This window comes from Cuculus canorus, chromosome 3 (assembly GCF_017976375.1).
Source record: "Cuculus canorus isolate bCucCan1 chromosome 3, bCucCan1.pri, whole genome shotgun sequence".
NCBI classification, from domain to species: domain Eukaryota; kingdom Metazoa; phylum Chordata; class Aves; order Cuculiformes; family Cuculidae; genus Cuculus; species Cuculus canorus.
Genome location: NC_071403.1, coordinates 103042136 through 103054509, shown reverse-complemented (window position 1 = coordinate 103054509; position 12374 = coordinate 103042136). Strand labels below are relative to the sequence as shown.

Here is a 12374-nt window from a genome sequence, read left to right as displayed (position 1 = left end):
TCCCTGGAGCTGTTCAGGCTGGATGAGACTTTGAGCCCCCTTATCCAGTGGGAGGTGTCCCTGCCCACGGCACGCGGTTGGAACTGGATGATAACGTTAAGGTCCCTTCCAACAGGAACCATTCTATGGTTCCAACACAGAGCAGCAGCTGCGTCTACTGCCAACCGCGAAGAGCAAAGGCGAATGAACACCTCCCACTGACAGCGCCGCTCCCTCTCCGGCGGCTCCTCCCCCCGAGCAGTCCCTGTCCCGCCCGCCCCGGGCGCTCCTCGACACCGCCCCCGAGCGCGACGGCTGCGCAGGCGCGGGGCGGCCATGGCGGCTGCCGTGGAGCGCCGCCTGGCGCGGTTTCGCGCCGCCCGGGGCTGCGGAGCCGCCGAGCCGCCGCGCCCCGCCGAGCCGCCGCGCCGGGCCGCGACTGCTGAAGCCGCCGGGGGACCGCGGGCCGGGGGCGCCCCCGAGGTGAGCGCCGCGGAGGGCGGGGCGGAGCCTGAGACACGTGTCCCGCTGCCACCTCCGCTGTGGGCGCGTCCGCGAGGGGCAGAGCCTGTGCCGCTTGTCTCGCTGCTTCATCCCGCGCGGAGCCTGAACCACGTGCCCCGCTGCTCCCTCCGCCGGCGCGTTCCGACGTGTCCCGCTGTCCCCTCTGCGGGCGCGCGCCGCGGAGCCTCAGCCGCGTGTCTCGCTGCCGCCTCCCCCGTGGGCGCGCGCCGGAGGGGCGGAGCCTGGCACCACCTGTTCTCGCTCTGCTCCGCGGGCGCATCCCGGAGGGGCGGGGCCTGAGCCGGGTGTGGCGCTCTCCCCTCCGCGCGCAGAGCCTAAACCACGTGTCTCGCTGCCGCCTCCACACCTTCCTTGTCTATCAAGGAACTGATGGGGTTATTCTCCTCAATAATATGAGCAGTTTGATCCGTTAAATTCTTCTGCATTATGAGTGGGAAGACCTTTTTCAGTTTTGAGACCTGTTCACTTTGTTGCAAATCTGCACACCTGCAGCATTCAGAGCCTTCTTCAAATCAATTTTTCTTGTTCATATCTTCGAGAAGAGGAACACAGATCCTTTTCAGTTCATCAGCAAAGTGAGGCCCATCTACAATTGCTGGACCCACCATATTGTTTGAGACAAACACAGGCTATAATTTTTGATTGATTGAGCTTTTCTTTCAATTCCTGGAGATGAACTTCATCTGTTATTAGAGTCTCTGGAATTGTTTTGCGATAATCCTACTGTAACAGTTTCAAGTAGCTGTTGTTTAGCACCAGTACAGGACTAATAGTTGGTTTAGAACTACTGTCAGCACCAGGGGATGATGAAGATTCATCAGGGATAGGTAACAATTCATCTTCTATAGATTCCTTTATCCATTCTGTTTTGAGATTCAGGGAGTACTTGGTGTTTCTTCAAGAATTTCCTGGAATTTTGTAGTCCACCAAATTATGCTGGAGTTATGGTCTAAGGCTTTGAATTGTGTAATTAGCCATATCCATTTTCATCAGGTCCAAAACACAGAATATTTGTCTCAGTAATTCTACGATAGTGTCAGTTGCTTTTAACTGTTTTATGTTGTCATCCCTTATTGGAGCATATAACTTTCTCATAGTGTTGATGATGTAATTAGCTAGCTCATTAATATCAACAGCATTGTGTTCTGCCTGCTGTCTTATAAGATTTGTATCTAAAACTTCACATATTTGATTTTGCATCCTGTTTGCTCCAGGTGTCAGGAAGGAAAGAAGAATCTGTTCTGTGGGAGGTTTTCCTTTTGTATGCAAAAATTTGCATTTACTGCAATTTCATGAGTTAGAGTCAAGTCTGACGGATCTTTTGCAGCTGTCATCAGTTCATGAAATGTAATAGCTTTGGGAGGGCTTGATGCTGGGGAACAGGGTTCGCTTGAAGAACCACTGTTAAAGTTCTTGAATATTCAGAGTCACTAGAAGAAGCTGTGCTTTCAGAGAGGTGTGAAGAATCTGAATCGCTGTTCTGGTCATCATTGAGAGGCATTCTGATTCACTTTAGCTGCTACAGTAACAAAACCCTAGAAAGACAAATACACTTCCCATAAAACTAACACTTTTTTTTTTGTTTGTTTCTCAAAAGTGAAACAAAGAAAATTACACTTAATAGTTTAATTTAACCATTAAGGAAGGTACACTTTGTTCAGCGCTCGAGAAGACTCAGGATTTGTCCTCAGAGTGCTTCTGCCAAGTAGTGTTTCATAGAACGTTTATACACAGAAATGTTTTCATATTCATATTTTCCTCGAAATTACAAGTATACTTCATTCCTGGAACCTCATTGCATGTGCAGGGGGGATGAAGTCAATCCCACCCAGAGTCGTTAAGGTGTGGCCATATCTTGAGTGGTCAGTCTCCGGGTGACAAAAATAACACATCACAGTTGACATTCCATCTCACCATTTACAAACCACCATTTCACCCTCCGCAGGCACGTGGTGGGACAGAGCCTGGCACCACATGTCCTGCTGCCTCCTCTGCGGGCACGTGTCCACGTGTTCTCGCTGCCTCTGCCTCCTGCAGAGCCTGAACCACGTGTCCCGCTGCCCCCTCTGCAGGCGTGCGTGGCAGAGCCTGAACCATGTGGTCTCACTGTCCCAGTCACGCACGGAGCCCAAACCATGTGTCCAGCTGCCCCCTCTCTGGACCGTGTGGCAGGGTGGAGCCTGAGCTACGTGTTCTTGCTGCTCCTGCCCCATGTAGAGCCTGAGCTACTCATCCTTCGTGGGCTTTGTCCTGGAGGCAAAAAGCCTGATGCTACGTGTTCTCGCTGCCGTCTCCACAGGCACATCCGGACACAACGGCAGCTCCACTGTGGGCACGGCCACTGCTGCTGAAGGTGCTGCTGTGGGCTGTGCTGCTGGCACTGTTTGCCGAGCTGGAGCTGGGTCTGCCTTATTTCGTCCTCTCGCTGCTCTACTGGATGTACGCCGGCACTCGCAGCCCGGCAGAGCGACGGCAGGGTGAGCTCAGCGCCTACTCTGTCTTCAACCCTGGCTGCGCTGCCATTGCTGGGACACTGACAGCCGAGCAGCTGGAGCGGGAGATGTACTACCGACCTAGTGCTGGGAGGTAGCGACCCACCGCACCAGGGACCCATGGAAGGACTCAAGGAGGAGGAGAAGGAGAAGGGGGTGTTTCTATGCAAAAAGCTGCTTGAGCCTTGCTCCTGGCGTGGTTTGCCCCAAATAAAGCCGTAGCAAAGCACGTTGTGTGGTCTCTATCCCTGGCAGCTGCGGCAACCCTGAGAGGCACGGCCTTTTAATAGAATCATAAGAGTGGTTTCAAATGGGAGGGACCTTAAAGTCATCATCCAGTTCCAGCCCTGCTGCAGGGACACCTGCCACTAGATGAAGTTGCTCAAAGCCTCATCCAGCCTGGCCTTGAAAACCTGGAGCATCCACAACTTCTTTTAGCAACCTGTTCTACTGCCTCACCACCCTCACAGTAACAACAGTATTCTTCCTAATATCTAATGTAAATCTTCCCTCATTCAGTTTAAAACAATTACCCCTCATCCTGTCACTGCACTCCCTGATAAAGAGCATCTGCCCAGCTTTCCTGTAGCCCTTTTAAGTACTGGAAAGCTGCTATAAGGTCTCCCCAGAGTCTTCTTTTCTCCAGGCTGAACAATCCCAACTCTTAGCCTGTCCTCATATGGGACATGCTCTAGCCCTCTGAGCATCTTCATGGCCTCCTGAGGATTCCAGAGCTGGACACAGTACTCCCAGTGAGATTTTACAAGAGCAGAGTGGCAGAATCACCACCTTCAATCTGCTGGTTACACTTATATTGATGTAGCCCAGGATGCAGTTGGCTCTCAGGGCTGCAAGTGGACAGCCGTGGCTGCCAACTATTGAATTTCCACTCCTGATGCGCCCTGCCACTGGTAGCAGGAGGAAGGCTGTTGTTTGACGGCACCTTTAGTGAAATGGTGTGCTGCTTTTCTTCTCGGTTCTAGCTAGAAGCCTGTTTCTGAACAAAGGATGTGAAGCACTACACCTATAGCTAAAATAGGCTGCTGCTTCTGTTCCACTTGCATTTCATTTAACCCAAACATCTGATATTCAAGTTCCCCATTTGCTTCATATTTCTGCTTTCATCAGTTGTCGTGTATGCAAAATGATTAATTACTCCTGGCAAATAATACATGTTTTTCTTTATTCATAATTTTTTTAAAAAATTAGGCTGAACGTACAGCAGATGTGGAACTGCAAGAGGCCCCAGAAAGAAAGAGATCTGCCCTTTCATTGGATTCAGTCCTTTTGCCACTGCACACCTGATGATGCTTCTCACCATCATCACAGAGGTGTACTTCTTGTATGACCACTAATATTTTTTAATATATAGATCCCTGCATTAAAAGGAATCATAACATTAAGTCACAGCAAAGAGCAGCTGCTAGAGCTTACGCTTATGAAGACTGAGTTGAGAAGAAGAGTCACAAATTGGTCTTTCAAATCCTGTTTCATTATGCCTTTTCTAATTAAGTTGCACACCATGTTCAGGCTTGACTTACCCCATGTTCTCTAATGGGTTGGGGAAACACAAGGAAGTGTCCTTTAAAGCACAAGTCATATGTTTAACACTGCTCACCATCTCTTAGTAGCTCTCCACAGCACTCATAGCTTCTAGTATAGGTCTCTTGTATGAAACTTTCAAATGCTGCTTTTTAAAGCAAACCACAGATTTTTTGGATTTATGCATATTTCACCATCTTCTGGTAAAAAAACCTCGAGTTCTTACTGTTCTTACTCATTCCTTCGGACTGCCTAAAAATAACATGCTGCATTTTGGCTTTGATTAGCACAGGCTCTGCAGGTTCAAAGGCATTTTTTTTAGCGGTCATAAGATTTCCAAATATAAAGTTTTGTTTCTTTGGGAGAACCATGAACTGCAATTCTTCCCATTCTTAGAAAGCCACCTTCTAATTACAGAGTAACAAGTAGTCAGGTGATACTTAAAGTAAATACACCAGTAAGTGACAGAATTTTGTGAACTGAAATTTATTCACAAGGATAAAAATAAACATAAGTGTAATGTTTATGGAGAGTTGACAGTCGGGCATTCTGCACAGATGATTCTGTGCATGTTTTTTCAAAAACAAGGAAATACATGCAAATAAATATTAAATATGAGGTAACATTCATGAAATTATAAAACTTTATAGCAGCAGTGCTGGAAATTAAGTTTTAATTTGCTATAAATTCTAGTTACATTATGTCCAGGTGAATTTATAGACTCTATTTAATGCTTCATGAAACAAGTTACCACAATAAGTGAGCATGAAGCTGAAAGGCACAAGAAATAAAAATTCACACAGTTCATCTGTTCCAGTGCTTTGTGTTGCGTTGCTTATTTCATCCTACTCAAATAAGTGCACGTTATAAATTCTGAAAGAGAGATGGTATGATTAACAACAAAGACTCGTAAAAGGTTTTACTGGAGTAGGCATAGTATGATGGAAAAATGGTGTTTAGGCCTTGCTGAAAGCATTTCTCAAAACACACAATTACTCTAATTCTGCTTTGACGGCAATTACTTTGACCAAAGTTGTTCCCTCACTGCTTAGAGGGGATTTGAAAAGGTTTGAAGAAGCGAGAGCTTAATCAGAGAGAAAAAAAAAAAAGAAATTCCCTGCAGCCCTCTGCTTGGCTAAGACCTCATTTGTCTTCATATTGTTCTCTTGGATTCTAGCAAGGCAGAAGTTACAAAGGTAAGTTTGACATCTGGTGCTGGAGCTATTGTTGTGGGCCGAAAGCCCTCAGTTCTTAAGTGACTAAGAGGGCCAAGAAGAGCCAAGTAACTCAAAAGCATGTCAAACTGTTAAAAGAATCTTGTGACAGCAATTAAGTACAAGTTTGTTACCACACATGCAAATACTCTGTTCCTATATCTGTCTTCTTTCATTTGTGACATATACTTTCTTTCAGGATAATAGTTAAAACAATTCTGTAGCTTCCTATTGTCATAGCAAAATTATCATCTTGCTAACAGTTGCGCAAATAGCAGCAACTTTTATTTTTCCAGGTTTGCACACAACTAAGCAGGGCCCTGGACATCTAACACCCACTCTTGAATATTCATGACAGCAATTATTCCCTCCACTGTGCATTATCATACAAATGTAAATGTCTTCTGTCATCACGCTGCCTTCTCGCCTACCAGTGACTTATTAGTCTTTTCCTATTCAAAGCACTTAAGGGAAGATGTTGAATAGAAACATCAAGCATACTCTCTAGTAGAGGAAGCTAATTAATTAAATTGCAGGACAGCAGTTAACATACATATGTAGTAGTTAGGTATTGTATTGATTGTCACACAACATAGAAGCTTGTTATTAAATTTACAGAAGAACCCAAGGTTCTTCGTTCCAAAGTCAGCTCTGCTAAGGATGTTAGGAAGGCATGGCCTGGAAATGGCCCACGTAGAAGCCAGCATGCTAAACGTACATAAACCAGCCTGAAAACTGTGGTGGATTTCTACAAACATGTCTGACTTCCCTGCCTGGAGCTCAATTACAAGCATTATAGCAGAAGCAGTTAACCCATCCTCTCTTAATTCAATTCTAACCTGATGATTGCAGAACTAATCCACCTCATGGGCAATTTGGATTCTAATACAATGATTAAATAATCCCATGCAAAGCAATCTAGCTTCAGGCAGGAAAGATGGTGAATTACGTCCCAGAATATCCGGTCTACTTTCTTGGTAATGGGGGATGTGAATGCAACTAGAAAGAGATGCTTGAAAATCGTGCTTTTTATCTCTGCTGAGTAGTCTTAACAGCTATGCCATGGAATAGCTTATTACAAGAAGGCTACGGATAGGGATATTCTCACAGCTTGTCTTGGGCACATTGCCTTTTTGTTGTAAAGGAAGCCTGAATACCTAAGCTGAGTAAAGATACGTAAAGCTTATTTTTAAGTGGTACAATGGATCATGTCCTGTTTCTAAAGGTACCACTTTTTTTCTCCCCCGGCAACATCTGAGAGGGTAACATCATTAGCAGCATAAATGCATTCACTGCAAAAGCTCTTGCAGTTTTAGACCAAAGCCTGTTGAGTTTAGGCGAGTGTTTGGGGTGGGGTAGTGGTGTATTTTTTGGATCCTGCTGATGGCAGGCAGGCTGGGGAGGAAGGTGACAGCCCCCAGAGTCTGCATGCTGAACCCACAGCCTGCAGTGGCCCTGCTCTCACAAACCACCTTTCCAAATGAACAAGGCTGGAGGAGAAACAAAAGTGAGCCCACACTGTGAGCTACCAAATCTTTTCCAAGGAGGTGACGTCTGGTAAGACTTGCTGTGGCCATATTCTGACTTCTGTGTGTTTGTACCCACAAGAAACAGAGTATAGCTTATAAAGAAAATGTCCTCTTGAAGCACAAGTCATTATCCTGTCCCTGTTGACACCCGCGTGCCAGCTGGAGAGGCAGAGTATCACATAAAAATTGTGCATTCAGGGGATATTTCCATCCACATTGACAGAGATGACACACATCTATTAAGAGCAGAACAGGCCTCTACCAAATACTAGGTTTGGTTTGTTTTTTTTTTTCATGCTTAAGAAAAGCATTCAAGAATGTATACCACACTAATTGCTGTATCAATTGACCTTCAGGATGCTGTTCTTCACCTACCCAGAAAACAGGTAAACTTATTTTCAACTCTTAATTTTGTGAAACTCTTACTACAAAAGCAATTCTTCCCTAGAATGCAAGTTGTGTCCCACCTTACCCTATCCCCATAAAAGTCTGAATGTACTTTTTGGCAATAATTGTATTCTGTATCCTTGTAATTTAATCAGTCAACTGCTCAGCTCACCCACTCAACAGTAATAAGCCATTGACCCTCTGGTTTCATACTGGATCAATGCTACGCTTAAGTTTCAGACACCTGGAGGCCTTGTGTACAAATACGAAGAAACTCCTTTAACTTACTTTAGATATGATCAGTTTTTCCTCTGATGTGTTGATTGCATTAGCAGATTGCTTTCCTTAGAAAACTTTGTCCAACAGCCTGCAGACAATGAGCAGCATGTGCTTAAGTTTCTTGCTGGAGATGGCATACTTAAGCCACTTGCCTTGTTATTTAAGGGTTTTTAGGTATATTGTACAGTTCATTGTTCTCAGTCTGAATCATCTGCAGAAATCTTAGCTGAATGTAGCCTGACAAGTGGCAGCGTAGACACTACTGCCTACTGTGCCTCCACTACTGATGCTGTTGGCCGCACACTTCAGAGGTTTCATACTGCTGTCTTTCTGGACATACAAGTGTTCCAATCTCCAGCGCTCCCAGCTTTTCCGAAATTCCATCTGAACCTAACAGAAGGAAAGTAGGAAACGAATGAAAGTAGAACTCATGACATCTTTAAATGACCCCATTAAAAGAGAGCAAGGAAACAAATAAGGATATCACACTGTTGAGAAAAGCTGGCAATGCCTTAAACCTGAAATATTATTGCTTCAAATTATGCAGTTATCTCATTATTCCATTGTAAGGTATTCTATTCTTAAAATAATGACAGCATTTACTTTTATTTGTAGAAATAAAGCTCTTTTATGCATCAGGAAATCTCATCTTCATTATTTCACTCTAAATTGTATTCAGCTGCAACACTGAGTTTACTGTATGCCTTACCAGTACTAACAATTAAGTTGATTTTGCTTATCAGCCATAAAATGATTGAGAAGACTGGCTTCCACAGGTGTTCTTAAGAGTTTTGTTTTAACTCCTGGATTTATTTAAACAGTACTATGTTTTGGATTATTTTTGTTCTTTGAATATTCACTTATTTAATTCCATACAGAACTGAAGATTTATCCAGAATTGAAAAGCCAATAAATAAGCCCAGTAAAGACTGTACTCCTCCCGCTCCCCTTATAAATAGCAATTACAATATCTTATTTCAGATACTAGCTTTTTTTAGAAGGTACAAAATATGTTTATCCAGTCACAGGTTCTGGGTTAAACCTGTGTACTCATCTGGAAGTTTATCCAAGGTATTGTAAATGCTGCACAAACAAGAACAGAATTTAGATCTTTCTGTTCTATGGGCAAAGTTCTTGCCACTTGACTGAAGTAAGAACCTTCATTAGCTTTTAACACATAAGGCAGAGGACAAAATCAAACATTTTTTACTCTATTTAGAAAAAGATGGGAGTACAACTACAGTAATCAATTCATTATGATGTGTACTTCAGCCTGGAAATAAGTTCACTTTAGGTGGGTCACTCAAGTGAGCCTTCTCTGGAGAGTTCCTTTTAGGGTGCTGTGCTGACCTCTAACAGACTAAATAAGTCGATGGCAGTACCAGCACAGGCTTGTCATCATACCCAGGCTGCTGAAACTTTCGTACTGTGCGGGAAATTTCCTAGGGAACCAGCTGCTGTATGTCTGTCTTCTCTGCTTGTTCATTGTGAAATACTGAATCTGGGAAGCAGCCCTAAAAAAATGGGGCAAAGCCTTAGGTATAACCAATTCTCTTCCCTTGGTGGTTACCTCTAGCAGTGCTTGTCAGTTCTGGGCTACAGCCTTTGTACTGAATACTGTCCTGCTGGGGACCAGCTGCATCTTGACATTTCCGACAGTGCAATCTGTGCCTCTGGTACCACAACCAAATGGGACAGAAGAAAAGATACAGAGATAGAAGCTTGTATTTTACTGTGATAGCTGCGGGTCATTGCGTCAAAAGTTGCACAAAGAAACCAGAAAAAGCATGTCTGGGATAACTCGACATAGAAGAATGAAGGAGAATAGCCTGATAAAGACAGAAAAGGAACCAGTGAGACATGGGGGCAATACTGTCTGCAGGACAAGAATTGACTGTATTACTATCCCAGTACCTGGTGCTTTTTGTGGGCATGGAAAACAGCTGGTTTATTAGCAGTACTGGGAAAGAAGCAGTTGTAGACATTTACAGGCAGATCTCAAAAGAAAACATAAACATAATTACTGACAGAATAAGTCAATGAGCAATAAAAATGGGTATCTTAGAATCAAAGAAAGGAAATGATTCTTCAAACTGGCTGGACATTAACAGGTGGAATCCTAGAGCTATGATGCAAACAGCCTGAAAAATTGAGATGAAGTGAATGGGAAGACCTGAACAAAAGGCTATACCAGGGATGATGTCTTAGGAATGGATCTGAATGACAGAATATTAGTTTTCTCTCCAGAGGTTAGGAAAATGGTAAAGAGCAGCTCTGCTGTCGGTGTTAAATAGAGTTTTTGCCTAGACAGCTGTAAATTTATAACCAAGGGAATAGGTTAATATTTATTTCTGCAAGGAGGCAGTTCCTGAGCACAGAAGTAGATCTACACATTTTCTGAAGGTAGAAGAAAGGAAGGATGCAAAAAGGAGGAGCAAGAGTAAACTAATTCTAGTAGAAAGTGGTAGCACTTTTAGAGTATTTCTTAAAGGAAGCAACATTAACTGCAGAAAAACTGAACATATTAAATCCGGCTTATTTTTTCAGAGAACATTGGTCATAACAGGCAATCTGACGAGACCCTGCTATTTGCTTCAGAGCAATATCAGAGGAAATCCAGAATCTTCCAGGTGAAATATGAAATATGAACTTATTTTAATGTTTTCCCATAAGTACAATAGGACATTAACATCACTTCAAGCTTCTTTTCTATTCTTGATCTGGCACAAGGACTTGTGAAAAATTTCATGTTGTATGGTTAAGGAAAAAAAAAAAAGGAGTCAGCAAGTGTCACAGACAAAAATAAAGGTATAGAACACATGGCAAACAAGGATAGGCTTCAGGCACATATAGTCACAGAAGAAAAGTTTCACTTATTATTTAGGAAAGAAATAGAAAATACTTGTCCTAATCAAGCTCTTTACATGGATTTATTTTATGGATCCTGATGATTTGGCTTGACAAAATCCTTCTCTCTTCCTTTAAAAAGAGTTGGAACATGCAAAACAATTAATTCTAGATTGTCTGTCAGCGTTCTGTGAAGCTGAGCACATTGTGGTTAGGTTTTAGGAATTACATTACAAAGGCAGGAGAACTACAACAACAAGAGATTTGGAGGGCCTCTTGGAAAGGCAGCCTACTTCACAGTAAGTACTCTCAAATGAAACAAGCCTACGTGTTTCAGGCTTTGTAATAAAGTTTGGGGTATGATGTAACTTTGCCCTTGTATCTCACAGAGGAAATTATTGGGCATTACTCATGAGGGGGCTGGTGGCAGCTGAACAGGGTTTGCATTAGCAAAGGCCAATGTGAATCAGAAGAAATATATGATGCACCAGCAGACGGTGCTGCATTTCAAACCTGTAAAGCTGTATAAGGGATTTGAAACAAATATTCTCCAATTCATACTTCAGCAAAGCCTGCTGCTACCCACCTCGCACTTTCGTAAGCAGTACAATTAACACATTCACTTAAACAAAATATTACCCACAAGCTACAAAAGTGAACGGTCTCCTGCAGGGCTTAATTCACGATGCCTGCTGCTTTTCTATTGACTCTAGCCTGGCCATAATGGCACAAGTAGAGCATTTTCCCATTGATTCCAATTCCTTGATGAGGTCTGTATCTCAACAGGTGATCTTGAACTACAATGTCACATTTAAAAGTAGATTTAGCATGAGAGTAAAACACATTGATGTCTATTAAACTTAATGCGCTCCCAAATTAGTAGTGTTTGCTTCCCTTGCAAACCTGACTGCCGAATAAATGAATAGTAGCAATCACTTAGGAGGTAGCAAGAGAGATTCCTGCAATACAGAAACAGGACAATTTCCACCAACAGGGCTGGGATTCAGCAGAAGTCATAGAAGATGGCACTTGCAATCAAATTAACTCAAAGCCCTGGCTACCATTCTTCTGCGCCTGTGGGAGAGTTCACGACTCCACGAGGTTCAGTTTGAATGAGAGAGAGATGATGATGTCTTCAAGTAGCTGGGCCCCAGGGAAATCAAACAAAGCCAAACTGTATATGCATTAGCCAAGAGGACTCTCCAACCTCACCAGCTACCTGAGCTGAGTTCTTAGAAAAAAACAGGCTCTACTGCCACATCCACCAAAACAAGCAAATAAGAAGCACCATGAGACAGATTAAGAGCAGCAGCTATAATCTCAATAAAAGAAAAGCTCCAACAGTGCAAACTACACAATGGTAAGCAAGACAACTTGCAAGCTTTCATGTCTACAAATAGTAGCCCTAAATTATACTGCCTGAATTCCTTCTAACATAGTTTGTCTAAAGAGTTCCACATAGCTGTACAGAGGAGAATCTGTAAAAAAAGTAAAAGCCCTGAATAAGGACAATTTAGCAGTTCAAAACCATTTTCAATTTCCTTTTCCTATAGCAGATACTGATAAGGCAAATTGGAACA

The 12374-nt window shown here is 43.3% G+C and overlaps 2 protein-coding genes and 1 pseudogene across 2 annotated transcripts in view; 1 reads left to right on the top strand and 2 right to left on the bottom strand.

The window, feature by feature from the left end:
• Positions 1 to 292: 292 nt before the first annotated feature.
• SAYSD1 (SAYSVFN motif domain containing 1) lies at positions 293 to 3239 on the top strand. The gene is made up of 2 exons (XM_054063445.1): positions 293 to 462; positions 2804 to 3239. Exons 1-2 carry the CDS (start codon positions 316 to 318, stop codon positions 3092 to 3094), a joined length of 438 nt encoding a protein of 145 aa, XP_053919420.1. The 5' UTR covers positions 293 to 315; the 3' UTR covers positions 3095 to 3239.
• On the bottom strand, positions 473 to 2810 carry LOC104062239 (T-complex protein 11-like protein 2; annotated as a pseudogene).
• Positions 3240 to 7717: 4478 nt separating the features above from the next.
• GLP1R (glucagon like peptide 1 receptor) overlaps positions 7718 to 12374 on the bottom strand; it is a 91915-nt gene continuing 87258 nt past the window's right edge. The window contains exon 13 of the mRNA XM_054063443.1: positions 7718 to 8337. Coding sequence (XP_053919418.1) covers positions 8170 to 8337 — 168 coding nt within the window. The 3' untranslated portion in view covers positions 7718 to 8169. The remainder of the gene's footprint in view (positions 8338 to 12374) is intronic.

Bases quoted from the DNA above. Each gene is read 5' to 3' on its own strand.
- SAYSD1 (XM_054063445.1), top strand. From the start codon at position 316: ATGGCGGCTGCCGTGGAGCGCCGCCTGGCGCGGTTTCGCGCCGCCCGG. The intron at 463-2,803 runs GTGAGCGCCGCG...CCGTCTCCACAG, and splicing joins GGGCCGGGGGCGCCCCCGAG to GCACATCCGGACACAACGGC.